The 16,452-nt window shown below is 51.3% G+C and overlaps 1 protein-coding gene across 10 annotated transcripts in view; it reads left to right on the top strand.

Annotated features, from left to right (window-relative positions):
• Positions 1-16,452, top strand: part of CD2H10orf90 (chromosome D2 C10orf90 homolog) — a 262,252-nt gene that overhangs the window by 227,408 nt on the left and 18,392 nt on the right. For 8 of the 10 annotated variants that reach the window (XM_047826454.1, XM_047826463.1, XM_047826462.1 and 5 more), the window contains 2 exons: positions 11,592-11,882; positions 14,904-15,088. In XM_047826454.1, coding sequence (XP_047682410.1) covers positions 11,592-11,882; positions 14,904-15,088 — 476 coding nt within the window. The remainder of the gene's footprint in view (positions 1-11,591; positions 11,883-14,903; positions 15,089-16,452) is intronic. The other 2 variants (XM_047826456.1, XM_047826464.1) reach the window with 2 other exon arrangements.

The following is a 16,452-nucleotide window of genomic DNA, read 5'->3' as shown; positions in this document are numbered from 1 at the left end:
GAAGCGTGCATCCCACTCGAATTCAGTATAATTCACTGCCAACAGTGCAAGTTTATATGAAACAATCAATGCCCAGCCGTGTTAGCTGAACATTTGAAATGGTCAGAAGGAAGTTATTTTCTCTCCTCACCAACATGAGACCGAAAGAATGAAACTCCATGGGGTCTCTCTGCTTTCTCCAGGCTCGTATGTCAGACATTGCTCAGAAGAGCGTGCATATTTTTAGCGATTTTGCCTAGATGGCTCCAAAATGACAATTTTTAATAAGACAATGCTAAGTTTATTTTTTACCAAAAAAAAAAAAAATCCCTCCCCTTTTTGGGCCTAAAGAAAATGTGTTTTTACTAGCTGCCAATACTCACTGTAGCCTTTGAGAAACAGTTAAACATATTTCCATTTTTCTGTACCTAAGTGATCTCTTGGGGCAAGCCCATAAGCTAACTGTGTTTTGTTTCTTATGAATTACTCTCTGAGTCAAGAAATAAATAACTCAGGAAATCCACATTAAATGGGAGGAATGGGAAAACAGAGCATTTGTCTGGTGTGACACCACCTGTTTATTTCATTGGGCGATGGTGGTCATTCGGGAGGGAACTGGGACCGAAAGTGAAGTGCGTCAGCCTTGAACCCGGGAGAGGAAGGCAGAGAGAGCCAGCCGCCATCAGGGTCTCCCTCTCTGCGCATTGACTGCGGTCTGGCCGGCTCTGATTCAGGCTCTCTGTGTTGCTTGATTTATCCTTCGTTACTATTTTCGGGTGCCATGTGCTTCTCTTCAGAGGCCCTGGGGAGTCTCTCCAATTCTGATTTTCAAAAATAGTTCTTCAAAGGGCACAGCATTCTTAGAAGAAGATGCATACGGGACCATGTGTTTCCAACTGAGCTTGGTTTGACATGATTGAGGTTTGTACAGAGTGTCTGAGAAAACCAGAAAAATGATGTCAGCCAGGCAAGGAAGTGCCTCCAGCACTGAGAAGTAGAACCCAGAGCCTTTTCCATGGGAATCCTGCAGTCTTGGAATTCACTTCCTTTCCTGACATGGAATCCTTGGAGGTATTTATATCTTCCCCAAATGATGTTTCCAGACCTTGTAATGGAAACGAGTGTCTGGGGTTGGAGGGAGGGACAGGACTGGCAGGGAGAGGCAGGGAGTGGAGGTGTCGTGTATCACGCAAGCCTGGCTCCTTCCTGGCCCCAACCCCACGGAGCAGCAAAGCAGGGATTCCTTACAGCCAGTGTCCCGAGAGTTCCTGTGCCAGTTGTCTAGAAACTGGAAAGCATCTCGAGGAAGGGGATTCTGCAGGCAGACCTCTAACTGGATCCCACACTTTCGTCCCGGTCCTTCATCATATATATGGAGCGCTTCAAATTGGCACTTTAATTGTGTTTATTTCCTTTACAACTCAGCGCGAAATCAATCCGTTGCTGGCTTTAGTCCAGTGACCACAGAGTGAGGGTTAAAGATTTGCTGCTTCCAGGACCTGATGGCGTCCATATTCATGATCGTTGTATTAAATGAGTCCTAAGCAGGTTCCTTTTCTACGCCTTTTCGTAAAGAAGGGGAAAATGTGGTATGTATTCAGATTATGGCCAGAAAACAGCAAGTCCAAACAGGAATGGACCGTTCTGTGAATGCTGATGGCAGCCTCACATTGTGGAGGTTATGTGGGTCTTCTGCTTGCCAGCATTAGGCATCGAAGTATGGAAGCTGTGACGGGGGGCTCTAGAGCGTAGGATCGTGGGGCGCCTGGGTGGCTCAGTCGGTTGAGCATCTGACTCTGGCTCAGGTCATCATCTCACGGTTGGTGGGTTCAAGCCCCGCTTCGGGCTCTGTGCTGACAGCTCGGAGCCTGGAGCCCGCTTCGGATTCTGTGTCTCCTCTCTCTCCGCCTCCCCCGCTTGTGCTCCGTCTCTCTCAGTCTCTCAAACATAAATAAATGTTATAAAAAATTATTTTTCAACGTAGGATTGTTGAGATCGGCCTGTGTATGGACTGGCCAGGGGCTGACATCAGATCACTCACTCACTGGCATCTGACCCCCCACCCCGAACTGCCTAAGACGTGTTAGTATCATTAGAGATGTTTTGAGTGTTGCTGCCTTTGGCTTTCAGTGTCTTTTTTCCCACAGCACTTTGACCATGTTCATTCGCTAGAAGACCCTGCTGGGGGCTCTTTCACCCAGCTGCCACATATAGAACTCGTGCGCTGTTCGTCCGTTTGGGCTTCTCAGAACAGGTGATCGCACCCTCAGCTCAGCGCTCGCATCGGATCTGGTTGTTCGGGGCATCTGCCCACGGTCCGCCCAAATGCGAATCCAAGCGATGTCTCTGTCCTTACCATGGCAGGGCCGTTATTCCCTGAGATCTGTCCCGCCTGCCCTGGGCTGCTTGCCGCGATCAGACAAGAGCGAAGGGGTCAACGACACAGGAGAAGTCTGCACACCCGTCTCATGAGCCCCCTAGAGCGGTTTCCAATTGGGGGATTTCTAGGCCGCAGGTTGAGTTCGCACGTGCTTCTGTTGGGCGTTGCTAAAGTCCCCATCTTTCAAGTCTTTGTGTTGGAAGTCTTTTTCCTTTAATAGAGGAGTTGAACCCTTCTGCATTTATTGATATGACTGCTGTTTGATGGGCTCTCCGTCATAATTTCCTAATCTTATAATTTGCATTTTGTTATATTTGCGGTATTTCTTTCTCAGATACACTCTTGGCTCTTTTGTTTATAATATTTGGAGAGTATTTAAGAAGGTTTATATCTTTGTCCTGGTGGTTACGTCTGCACTTGTGCCTTTTAAAATGTCCTTAGTCCCTGGTCTGAGAATAGTTGAAGGCGGGTAGGAAAGGCCGGGAAACCAGGAGGCCGACTGTGGGAGTCTTTTAAGACTGTGCTTTCACATTCTTGTTCTTTTTTTTTTTTTAATGTTTTATTTATTTTTGAGACGGAGAGAGACAGAGTGTGAGCAGGGGAGGGGCAGAGAGAGAGAGGGAGACACAGAATTGGAAACAGGCTCCAGGCTCTGAGCCGTCAGCACAGAGCCCGACGCGGGGTTGGAACTCAGATCGTGACCTGAGCCGAAGTCGGAAGCCCCACCGACGGAGCCACCCAGGCGCCCCTCTCACATTCTTGTTCTTATGGGCACGTGGCAGGACCACGTGCCCCTCCACTTGGACGTTATGCTTTGGCTGAAAATCTGAGTGATTTGAGGGCTTGTGAATAGAATTCCTGATGGGCCAGGGCAGACCGCCCGCCCTCCTTTCTCCCAGCCTCGGTGGCCATGAAGCAGATGTCAAGGTGAGGGGTCCCGCAGCCTTCCAGAAGACAGCCATGGGCTGCGCCCGCGGGGCTGGCCCTGGGCTTGTGACTGTGCTGCACCCACCTGAGAATCGATTCAAATGCAGATGCTGATTCAGTAGGTTTAGAGGCAGGGTGGGAGGTTCTGTGTCAGCAGTGATGGAGTTCCTCGACCACATTTGCAGCAGCAAGGTGCTGAGCCATACGAATTTTTGTGTTTTTTTGTTTCACTTCCGTATAACCTAATCTGGTTGCTCTCAAAGTGTGGTTCGTGGAGAGCCGCCTGAGTATGACCTGCGAACTCGGAAATGCACATTTCTGCGCTTGGTGGGTTGGAAACCCTGGAGCCGGGCCCCAGATTCTGGGTTTTAGCAAGACTTCCACGTGGCTCATGTGCATGTCACCAGCCACTCCAGACCCATACTTGAGAGATGGGGGTGGTATCATTTGGGACTCATGTGTAGCTTTGAGGAATTAGATGTCCATAAAGCTGTGGCTTAAAGTGTAAGGGTTTATTTTTGTGGTAAAGGAAGTCCAGAGGTGGGCAGTCTGGGGCAGGTATGGCAGGCTGACCATGTCATCGGAAGCCCAGGCCTCTGGTTCTCTGCTCTACCTTCTTTCAGCTCTGACCCTCATTATTACGCTCACAGGATAGTTGCCAAGGCTCCAGGCATCACATCCACATCCCCAGTAAATGCCAGCTGAGCATCCCCTCTTGAGACCTTACAGGAGTTCTCACAAAGGAGCTCGGCTTGTATCTCACTGGCCAGAGCAGTAGCCTATGACACCAAAATCGTGGTGTTCGCTGGGCTCATTGCCATCTTGAACAAAATGAGGGTTCTCTAAGAAGAAAGACCCAAATGGAGATTGGGTAGGAAGCCAGCCATGTCTGCCACAGAGATGGTGGGGACTTGAGGTCTCGGTAACGAAGAATAAAAGGCGTGGAGGGAGCAGTGCTCCGTGAGCTGGGAGAGTTAGTGGATGCAGTCAGAGAGCAGGGCACTCTGGGTGCAGATACGTTCCAGGTTTGGAATGTGGTTGTAACAGGGGTGGCTGCAGTGGACGTGATGTCACTGGTTATGGAAGAGGAGGGTGACGGTCATTGGTTACAGAAGTGATGGGCTATGATGGACGTGATGTCACTGGTTATGGAAGAGGACGGTGACGGTCATTGGTTATAGGAGGGGGGCTGACACGGATGGTCCTTGGCATGAGGGCAGGAATTTTGTTGTTTTCCCTGCCGCATCCCAAGTGCCCTGTAACAGTGCCTGGCATGTAGCAGGTGCTCAGTGAAGGGTTGTTGAAGAGAGAGAGGTCGGGCGTTTTCCTGGAGAGCAGGAGAGACTGTAAACAAACCTTGCTTTCTCCTCCCTGGAGTACTCGAGACCCGGATGAAGGTGATGCGGTGAGACTCTGACCTAGAAGCCCCCAGCCCCGCCGCGCACGTGCACACGTGTGCCCACCCACGCAAGCGCACACGCGCCCAGCAGGCATTTTCTCTGCAGGAGCCTTGGCTGAGATTCTCCTCTGTGGTTCCCTTTGGCACCTGGCAGATCAGCCAGATTTTTTTGTTTCTAATCAATTTTTTAACACGCAGCATTACCTGCTTGGTAATTGTCAGAGCCCCTGAGAAAAGCAAGAGGAGGAAGTGAGATGAAAGGCTGCCAGAATTAACAAGCGAAACAGAAACAGTGGGCATCGACAGCCACACGCACCCCCAAACGACACTGTGTGAATGAACCTGTGCTTTTATGTAGCACCGGTGTGGAAGTGGGTGATCCTGTCTGGTTATGAGTGAGAACCATAATAGAAATGAAAGAAATAAAGGGAAAAGTGTATTTCTCCCCTAGAAATGTGCCACACTTCCCAGAGAAAATCACTGTGAACATTTTTGAGTGACAGCTTGTCAGTGACTTTCATTTTTTATATGCTTTCCTATATTTCAAATTTGATCATTTGTTGCTTTTGTAAATTGGCAAAAGCCTTGTTTAAAGGAAATGGGCCTTGGTGAGAAAATTACCTTCCCAGACGGTTGCTTTGGGGAACTTTAGCATCAAGTTTTAAGAAAAAGCTTAAAATGTGCTTTACCTGTGTTTCAGGAACCAGAGTCATGCTTTGGGATAAAGGAGTAAGGACAATCCAATAACCTGGGGCTGTCTTTCCTGAGTGTAGGGTAGAAAGGTGTGGTCGAATCATCACCTGGGACTTGTGTCTCTTGGTCATCACTTGCGATGTGTTACCTGTGTGTTACAGATAACAGACACGTACGTGTGTGCAGGCACGTGTGCACACGTCTGTTTTCTTTCTGCCTTCCAGATACTTTTTGTAGGTACTGAGAGACGTTTGGTCATCAGCCTTAAGACCTCTAGGATTATGACAGAATTGGAAAAACAGCTCTATTTATCCGGTGTCCTTTCTAGCTAGTCTCTGAGAGAGGGGGGCTATCAGTCATTTCTCTCTGCAGCGATTATCTGAGCCTTCACTGCAGGTGAGAGTTGCCTGCAGAGTTCCCCACGTGGTATTTTGGAACTTGACCTTAGAACAATCGTAATGAATATACTGTGTTTTGCCCTTTTTTTCTGAATACAGAGGTCTTCAGAGATGCCTGCGCGGGCATATTTTGTTCTGACATCATATGGACATCGTAAGGTAACAGCAGCTCTCCCCTCCCCCTCTGTGGGCGGATGTTCCAAAAAGGGGAGGCTCTTGTCATAGTTGGGAGCTGTTGCCTCCGGCTTAGGAGTCAGTTGCATTTCTCCGTTGCAGCCCTCTGCCCCGTTCTGTCTACCTCTTTAGGGAGAGACAGGGTTCTGATGTTTGATGCGTACAGCAGAGGGGACTGTTGACTGTCTAGGAAGGGCTGGCCTTGGCAGGAAGTCTCATTTCCGGCAAAGGACAGGGCTCGTTCCTCCTCGTGTGTTTCCTCTGGCCCAGCTGTCTCAGGACGCCCTTCACCCTTGCCCCCTGAGTCTTAGGTTGCTGTCTGTTCTCCGGGGCTCTCCTTTTCCTTCCCTTTTCTCTTCCCCAAGGCAGCAGCGCTGGCTGGGCTCCTGCGGTGTGGACTGTCTCCACCCCGCCCTCGCTGGGGGAGCTGTTTATCGCATTTGCTGCCCTCCCCCTCCCCCTCCTGACTTCCTTCCTGGGCTGCAAGGGCTCCCCACAGAAACTTACCAGAAATTCGCGGAAACAATGATTCGCTGATTTTGAAACCCGAGTCTGGATTGGGTGGGATGCGGGGTACCACGTAGAGACCCATGGCCACTTGAACCTGCAGCCAAAAGGTGAAGCCTTGACCTGTAAAAATGAGAAAATATCCACCAGCCTTGCTCACTGCAGAACGTTCTTTATTTTCTCCCTTGGTAGTGTCTCTGTGGGCCAGCAAGTGACTTGACTTTCATTCATTTCCCTTTCTGCGCATTGTAATTGGACGTAGGGGGAGGTTTCCTCTCTCCAGTGAAAGGAACAAAGCACTCGCTGGAGAAGTTGTGTGCCATTGGGTGCCTGTGGGACTGCCTCCCTCTCTCTGTAACAGTCTCTGTGTCCCAAAATTAGCATGCGTCAGTGCAGAGGATGCCTTGTCGTTCCCCTCAGCAGCAGCCCCCTGGGTCCCCGTGCCAACACTGGGGACAGCAGTGTCCTACCTTGAAGTGAGGAGAGTCTGAGATGGACCCCACGGTGCCACTCAGGGTGGCTTTCCAGTTGCTTGACGCACAGACCTGTTGAGCTCACTTCTTTGATTTCCAGTGAGACGCGGCCTCACGGGTTTGCCGGAGGAGAGCCCCCAGGTGAGGCAGGAAGGTGAGCTTGGCTCAGTGTACCTAAAATGCAGACATAAGGGCTCTAAAAAGGTGGTGATGGGGGAGGGCGGCCCAGGCTACAGTGCAAATGACATTGTCCTTTACGAGACCCTCAGGCCCGCCCGGCCGTTGAGTTTAGAGACTCATGTTTATGTCAGTGACCCAGAAACATCCACACAAGCTTCAGTTACTCCATTTCTAGGACCGAGTCATTTGTAATACGGTCCAACTTTTGAGAGGAGAAATATCACCACCAGGAACGTCAAAACAGGGGAGGAAATGCATGCCTCGGATTCAAGGAAGCCGGCTTTGTCCAGAAATGTCTCCTTGGTTCATTGGCGGGTTCAGTCTGTTTGAAGAAGGCAGAAATGGGTGCAGAGGTAACCCTTCAAGAGGACCTTGCTGGGAGCTGGGTTCCACCAGCCACCCCAAAACACCTCAGACAAAATCTAAACTAATTTGGAGATGAAGGACTCTAAATCGTATTCTGTGTGTGACTTACCAGCCTTGGGCTCTTCGGGGTCCCTGGACAGCTATCTTCCCTGGCTCATGTGTGTGTTTTCGTGTCTTTTCACTCTTCCTTTGCAATTTCACTGATAGAAACTGGCTGCTATACTGGTTCTTCTCCTTGGCCACCACTGTCCACTTTCTAGCTTCTGTCGTGAGCCCAGTTGTCACAGGATTGTATGCAACAGGGGGCCAGTGGCTCAATGGGGCCTCATCTAAGAGCATAAAAGAGTATGTACTGCCTAAATATTTGGAAAGAAACAGTGGAGTGTCTTGTTCTATCAAATTGCTTCATTGTGATATTTTCTGGACAGTGGAGGTAAAGTGTCTTGGGGAAGGGACACCTTTTCTTCACTTTGTACTAAGGATGGGCTAGTGTACCTGCGTGGGCAGGTGGCACCCTTACCGTGGCCCAAATTCACGTCTCTCGGTTGGCCGTGACGCCGTGTGTGTCCGTGAGGCTCCCCCACTCCCCTGCCTGCCCTGTGCTTGGGTCAGCTCAGAGCCCACATCCGAGAGGCATCCTGCTGTAACTCCCCCTGAGGCCCACAGTGACACAGGGGGCGGGCAGAAACAAAGTCCAGAGTAGCTCACTCCCCTGGCCCTCTTCCTGCCGGCCAGCCCTGCCTACTGCCCAGACTGTGGTCAGCCCCTTGTCTTCCGTACTCATTCGTGGCTTAGCTCTGTCTTCCCCAGAATCCTGCCCCATTAGCTCTCAGGGAAGCTGTGGCCAAGCCAGCCGGCTGATGTCTCTGTTCCTGGAAGCTTTTGAGTAACAGGTGCTATGACAACCTGAAAACAGCCAGCCTTGAGCCTGCTATTGGTATCGGAGATGTACTGTTTATGGATACTGACACGGGTGGACAAATCCTAGACAAGACTTGGTGACTGCTGGGCGGGATCTTTGGTTACTTTCCGTTCACCTCCTAGAGCATGGCACGGTTCCGGATAGCTGAGTTTGTGGGATACTTGAGCTATAGAAGATCAACCCACAGGCTAATGCATTTTAGGGAAGGGAACAGAGGGAACGTTACTATTTCAAGGGAACCTGCGATACCCCAGCTCTTCCAAATTCAGGCTCAGGAAGGAGGCTTTGAGTTTGGGTCCAAGAAATAGAAATGCCTGTCAGAGGCTGCTGCTTTCTTCATGCTTCTCTTAAGACTCTTCAGACAGGCAGAGTCTGCAGTGCGTGGGTCGTCACTGGGGTGATAGAGTTTAAAATTTGGGGCGTGAATCGAGAGCTCTCAGTCCAACCCACATTCTGGGCATAAGACAGAAAAAAGACGGCGTGTGCTTCCTTGCTTTGTGAAGGCCCACCGGAGGACAATTTCATGGCTGCTGATTGATTGTACTTTTCAGAATCCACAAAAAGAGATCTGATCAGTAAGTTGTCAGGAGGGTCCTTCTCTGGCTGCGTAGTTTTCTCTTCTCCAGTAAACCAACTACATTCTATTTTCTGGGAGTTGCGTTAACTCTTTCAGGTCACGAGTGGACCACCTGACTTGCACAGAATGGTTCACATAAGAATTTACATTAGCGGCGACTGGGGGGCTCAGTCTGTTAAGTGCCCGACTTTGGCTCAGGTCACGATCTCCAGCCTCATGGGTTCGAGCCCCGCATCAGACTCTGTGCTGACAGCTCGGAGCCTGGCGCCTGCTTCAGATTCTGTGTCTCCCTCTCTCTCTGCCCTGCCCCCATTCACACTGTCTCTCAAACACAAATAAAAAGAATTTACGTTAAGCCAGACAGACAGGTAACTGATAGGTGGGTAGGTAGGTCGTTCCCCCATAAAGAGCCGGACGCCAGAATGAAAGGAGCAGATTGGGAAGCACACTGCTGAGCGTTGATTTAGTTCTTGGTTCTTTAAGAGAGCTTCGCATGGAAGGAAGCAATGTGGAAAGGAGTAACTATTTTGAGACTCTTTGCTCATGACATTTCATACTTAAACAAAATGGGCAACATTCAGAAAGATACTTTCTGCACAAATTACAAAAGGCCCAGCCTTTGCCAGAGGAGGCCATATGTCTTCTCCAAACGACAGGACCGATGATAACTGCCATTTTCTTAGTATGTCCAATGTGCTGGGACCCAGGAGGGTGCTTCACTTCCTTCCGTTTGTGAGAACACGGAAAACCGGCCTCATCCCCCATTGATTCGCTTGCCTCAGATGCCAGAGCCAGGGAGCACACGCAGGGGACCCTCTGTGCCCTGTGTTCTTCCCGCCGCCCTGCACCGCATCACCACGCTCAACCTCTTCTCGTTGCCAGGGACACCAGGACTCAGGGACCGAGGGGCTGGAACAAATTACAGACAACTGAGATATTTTAAGAGAGGTCCCCGTTCTAATGAGTTCCGGGTAGTCATGGCCTTATTTCCTTTTTGTGTATGACGTTGGAGAAAATATTGCTAGAACCTTCTAAGAGTCCTTATTACTCCAGTGGTTTCTAGAACTTTTTTTTTCCCTCCCTGGTGCATAAGGAGGTTTGGACACATGTTACTGGCAGCAGAGGCCCCTTGCATTCACATAGCAAGGAGCTGGTGCCTGACGGAAGAGTCACTGCCTTATGTAAGATGAATACCTTTGAAAAATGTATAGGGTATTCCAAAAGCAAAAAAGTAAACTAAAAACCAAGAGGACAAACCGGGCAAACGGTGGAAAGAAAGTCTCTCCCCCCACTCACTGTTCCTGGTCCTGCACTGCCTTCTCCCAAGGTTTCCAGCACCTGGGTCCTTCCAGGGATGTCCTGAGTATGTACGCTCTTACGAGCGGCAGCCTGATGCACCGTCCTGCGTTCTGCTTCGCTCACTTGATTGTGTATCTCTGAGACCATTCCACATCTAGACAAGAGCATTTACCCTGTTCTTTTCCCTTGCTACGAAGGCCGGATGCACGGGGATTCAGCGGTCCCCTGTTGAGGGGCATGAGGTGATTTCCAGACTTTTGGAGTTACGGTGTGGCAACAAGCACCATGTTGTACACATTTTCCATCCGCTGCCTTATTAGAAGTATCCCCGGGACCTCATCAATTACCTCCTATCTGTGTACCTGCCATAGTATACAACCTACATAAGTGTTTCTATAGTCATAATGGGAGCTGCCATTTGTTAAGTGCTGGCTGTAATCAGGTATCGCACTAAACACCTTACATGGATCATTATTTTTTTGTATTACCTCAATTTTAATTAATTTTAATGAATTTTATTTAATTTTAATTAATTTCGATTTTAATTCATATGATATTTTATAAAAATTATGTAAATTGTATAAATGCGTGGTTCATAACATACATAGATGAACTTACTATGAAAACAGATGAAATCATATTTAGTGTTATACCTTATGATAGCATTACCTCGATTTTATAGATGGGGCCACCTACCTTATCCGGAGGAGAGGTAGGATTTGAACCCAGGTGCTCTGGCCCCACAGTCAGGGGACTGACACCCACTCTTGTGCCTGTTGTGGAGAAAGACATCTGAGTTTCGAAGGACACTAGCGAGCAGTCTCTTTAGACCAAATGCGTGAGGCTGGTGTATATACTTGAGCTTTTCAGTGAGCTGGGGGGTAGTCCTACCCGCAATGGTGGTCACGTGCTAGGTGCCCGCAAAAGCACACGCACGTTTGGCCACCGGCAGCTCCAGGGCTCCCGAGGCAGTACTGCAGCCTATGTCCCTGTCTCCAGAAGAGGAAGGTGTGCAGAAGCCAATACATTTGATGTGCACTTGTCAGATGTGGGTTGTTTAATTTTTTTTTTAAGTTTATTCATTTATTTTAAGAGAGAGAGAGAGAGCATGCGCGCTTGCAAGTGGGGGAGGGGCAGAGAGCGAGGGAGAGAGAATCCCAAGCAGGCTCCGGGCTGTTAGCGTAGAGCCCGATGCGGGGCTCGATCCCACAAACCGTGAGATCATGACCTCAGACCAAGAGTCAGAAGCTCAACCGACTGAGCCACCCAGGTGCCCCTCGTCAGATGTTTTGAACACAGCTCTCATTTTATTTTTAGTAGAAACAAAAGTATTTTCTGGAAGCAGCAAGAAGCAACAAGGAGAAGCACGTACAACCTTGTCTGCTCCCCCGGAGGCACAGAAGCTGGTTAAAGATTTCCTTCCCGAGGGGTGTAGCTCTCCAAGCAACACCTGTCAATCTAGCAACTTCTCTGAGCCCTCAGGGAGTCGACAGCAAATCGTCCTGAAATCCAGAATCCTTTTTCCCGGGTTTTTTTGCCCCTTACAAGATGTATGCACCTCTCCACAGGAAGACAATGGTGTTCAGGTAGAAAGAGAGTTCCCCAAAGGTAAGGAGCAAGGGAGGTAGGGTTGAGACGATGCCTCCTTGATATGCATATGGAAAATGGTATGACGTCTTCCTGAGCCTTGGCTCATGCGAGCTCACCGTACAAAGCTGTCCCTTCTCCACTATGTGAGTTGAGAACAAGCAGAACCAGCAGGTTTCTGCAGTGGGTGCGTTCTCCCTCCTAAGCATGGAGAAGACAGCCCTGTGTGGGTCAGGCATTCCAGCCCTACTGTGCGTGAGGTCAGTAAGGAAGAGAGCCACTCCCGGGTGTGGGGCAGCCTCCCAGGCTTAGCTAAGGAAGGGTTGAGATGCTGATGTGGCTGCTGTGAGGTCCCCCAGGCTGCCTGTGGTCCCCTGTGACTGACTAACAAGGATGATGTCTGAGGGGTGCGGGCCCCCCATGTGCCCGGCACCCAACAAGCACGAGACCAGGTAACTCCCAATGTGAGCCTCGCGAAGATGAGGGAACCTAGAATCCCAACCAGGCCATCCCTTCTCTAAAGGCCAAGCGGCTGACCCCTACTCATGTGGCCGTGAGCACTGAAATATAAAAGAACATAAGTATAGAATAGAATAGAAAAGAGATCCGTGGTGCCCGGTTTTCAGTGGGAAAATTTAGATTTCCTATCACTAGAGATTTTCCAGAACAGCTATGGAGGAGGGCGGAGGGAAACCCACTGGGTTATATCGCTTTGGGATATGAAGGCTAAAATGGGTTTCGTAATTGATAGAAAATAATATCACTTGGGAGCCAAGTTAATCCCTAGCTCTTCATTGATACATTAAAGAAGCATCTATTAAAGCACCTACTGTGTGCCAGTCACTGTGCCCGGTGCTCCCTGCCCTCCCAGCACCGTCAGTCCAGTGCTGGAGACCTACGTGTGGCAGAACTTCCAGGAAGCTGCAGGTGGGCACAGGTGCTCCCGGGAGGGCCTGGACAGAGCCCTCTTCCTCAAGGAAGATGATTCTGAGCAGGGGCGTGAAAGCTGATTAGAGGCTTACAGATCAGACCTAAGGGTAAAGAGCATTGCAGACTGAGGGCAAGTCACGTACAAGCCAAGGATTGCCGGAAAGAGCATGGTCGATTTGGGGTCCAGGGGCCCGGAGTACAGGGGAGGGGGGAGGGGCCGAGTGTGAGTCCCAAGTTGGAAAGTCCTCGAAGCCCACCCAGGGAGTGCGATCTGAGGGCGGGGCCAAGCCCTTGAAGGGGCAGAGATCTAATTAGATTTGCTCTGAAGGAGACCCTCTCCTGGACAGTGGGTTGGGGGGCAGAAGGGAGAGGGCCAGGCTGGGGCCGCTGAGGCCCTACCAGGGAGGAGCAGAGACTGTCCCTGGGGAGGAGAAGGTTTTCAAGATACAGTGGACAGAACGCTCTGGTGAGCTCTCTGGAAGAAAGATGGGCCTGCCCAGCCCACCCTCGGGTTGCCGGCTCCGGTGGGTGGGGTGCAGGTGGGGACGGGCATAAGGCCCTGTGGCTTCCCTCTGGACGGGGTGAGCCAGAAGAAAGTTCACAGCCAGAAATAGGAACGGCGTGGTGGAAGGCATAATTACCTCCCACGGGGTGGGGTGGGTATCCAGGCTGGTCGGCGAGGCCTAAAGCAGGAAGGGGGCTGCAACAAGGAAATCCTCCAGAAAGATCAAGAGAGAGAACGATTTGAGGGCCGCTAAGTAGTGTGTTGTTGGTCGAGAATCAAAGGCAATCGTTGGAAGTGGAATGCCCGCCAGGAGCCAGCTACTGAAGTCTGATCTGCTGCAGGACGTGCGGGTTTTAGGGAACGGGTGGATTTCGCGCAGAGGGAGGACAGCGGGTCCAGGCCAGAGAGGATCCAGGCGTGAACGGTGGACGCCACAGGGGCTTCCGATGAGAGATTCCAGGGCCCATGGAGATGCCTCCTGTGGCCACGGGGAGCCTCCCAATGGCTGCCTCTCCACTCCCAACAGAACCAGCTCCTCCTGGGCACCTGGGCTGCCCCCGGGGAGAGATACAGGGTGAAGACGACCTGGTCTAGCCCTTGAGGAAGTCAGAGGCTCGTGGGGTTAAAACATGCTGTCATGACCCCATCCCGCCACCCATGCTGCCCCCCTGTGTGAAGTATGTTCTTGCCGCGGGAACACAAGAGTTGGCGGGATGGAACCTGCCTTGGGAAGAGGAGGCCTTCGTAAAGAAAGGCTTGGGGCTCAGCCTGGAGGTCGGAGGTCACTGGGTGCAGAATCAAAGGGGCTCTGTGGCCATAGGAGGGGGTGCAGGTGAGGAGCGAGTAAGACGCTGCAGAGCTTCAGAATTGGGGAGGTCTGGGGGAGGGCTGTGTATGGGGACAGTGTGGTGGGGGTGGGGGAGCTCACACAGGAAGCGCGGGCTAGCACGAGACTGAAGGGGCGTTGTGTCCCTGGCAGCGGCCTTGGTCAGTGAGAGCTCGGTGAACATACGTTAATCCCTCCTTCCCCACGCCAGAGGCTGCCCTGTGAATCAAGGCCTCCCCTGACCTCTTCCACAGGGAGGATGTCGAAAGGGCCGGAGGAGGTGGCCAGATCCAGCACTGAGAGAGAGATAATTCCAATTATAAATGGGAAGCCAGTGGTAGTCCCTGGCAAATGAAGGGGGAGGGATAAATAATTGAATACCGCTTTTCCGTCTTACATCATTAGTGTAGCAAACAGAAGATAAATTAATACGCTGCCCCCAAACGACTGAGCTGTGATAATTGTACACACTTAATGTGAAGCACAGAGTGGAAAAGTTTCTTTTTCTTATGAACAAAGGCATTTTGAACCCTGGAAGCCAGGGGACTACCTCCATGGGGTAATTAACCGGTCGTGAAGTCTGGCTGCCTAGAGACCTTCCTCCCTGTGACCAGGGCAGCTGGGGAGTCTAGGGATGCACGATCTCGTCAGCTTCACGAGGCCCATTAGTGACCTACTGGTGTCTCTCTTCTCGAAATTGTCTTCTGTGTCTAATGGCACCGAGAAGCCAGGCAAAAATCCTGCTGCCCCTCTAAATGGAATTCTCAATCTTCTCTCCCAGGAGATTACAAGTGCTGTGACTTGGTTGTAAAAATAAAGGAGTGCAGGAAGAGGGAGGAGCCTGAGCCAGCGCCCCCCGAGCCAGCGCCCCCCGAGCCAGCGCCCCCCGTGCGACCAGAGACCCCTGACCTGTCAGAAGACTGTTCTGAGTATCAGCAAACACCTGCAGGTTCCTTGACCTTGCAGGTAAGGCCTTCTGTGCACCCCGGCTTGATCCCCACCAAGGGCAGACCTTTCCCCGGGGAGTGCGTGGGGGGCCCGATCTTGCTTCCGCTTGTGACCCTGGAGCCTTGACCCCACCCCTTCATAATGGCTCTGTGACTCTGGCCAGGTCCCCTAACCGTTCTGGGCCTCCGTTTCACGGTGTGAGTAATGGAGAAACGATACCTATTCCGCTGAGCTAGAGTGAGGATTGCATAATATCCATAGTGACAATGGTCACAGCAATGACTGCGTTTATTGAGCGGTTCTGAGTGACGCTGAGCGGGCATCTTCCCAGCACCCCTAATGAAGCAGGGGTCCCTACAATCCCGTCTGCATGTAAGGACATTCGGCTTTGGAAAGATTAAAGAGGTTGCTCTAAATCACACGGCCACAGGCTCAAGGATATGAAAGCTTTCCTTTGGTGTCTCTTTCGGGTTGTGGTCGTCGACGTAATATGTATGCTTTTTTTAAAGTTCAGAATTAGAGATATGAACACGAGAAGGGCACACAAATAAGACAAAGCCTCTGTTAACGGCGTGTCACATAGTGAGGCACACCTTCTAGGCAGGCACTTGATACGTTATAAACCTCCCTGCAGATGTGGACATGGTGCCATCGGCTGGTCCCTGCACCCCTGGGGCCCTCGGCACGTCCATGGCTGGAGACTCTGGATGCCCCCAAAGCAGCCACGCTGGGCCCCTAAGCTGTCCCCAGGGGCTATCTCTGCAGGCCCCAGTGCGTCATAGAGAACGACCAGCCGAGAAGACTCCTTCCCAGGCACAGCTGCCAGGGCCACATCCGTGACACAGATGGAACCTGAGCTGCCCTCCCCCGGGAACCCGGGCAGAGGAGGAGTCGGGCAGAGGAACGGGTCAGACACGGCAGCACGTCCCAAGGGCCTTTGCTGAGAACCTACTATGTACAAAGCTCAGGGTAGCAGCTGCGAGGGATAGGGTGGGGGTAAGACACGGCCCCCGCCCTCCAGGAGCTCACGGCCCAGCATGGCCAGCAGTGTGTGCAAATCACTTGTACGAGGCGGTCTGTGAAGTGTCACGATGCTCAGGGTGAACGGGGAGCCCCAGCGGCTGGAACTCTGACTGACGGGCGTGGCTGGCGTGTTACTCCAGGCCCAGGAACCACCTGAACCGAGGTGATCAAGGGGTAGCAAGTTAAGAGCACGAAAGGCAGCGTGGGAAAAACGTGGGGGTCTCTCAGCTGAGGGTCACCGTGGGATCCGCCGGTGAGCCTCAGGCTTTCTATCGGTCAAATGGGAATATATTCCCTGCCTTTCAGAGGCAATGTGGGGATTCCCCGACACAGTGAAGCCACATAAACCATCAGAATGC

Source organism: Prionailurus viverrinus, chromosome D2 (genome assembly GCF_022837055.1).
Source record: "Prionailurus viverrinus isolate Anna chromosome D2, UM_Priviv_1.0, whole genome shotgun sequence".
Lineage (NCBI taxonomy): Eukaryota > Metazoa > Chordata > Mammalia > Carnivora > Felidae > Prionailurus > Prionailurus viverrinus.
The sequence above is the reverse complement of the archived record's forward strand: the minus strand, read 5'-3'. Positions and strand labels throughout refer to the sequence as shown.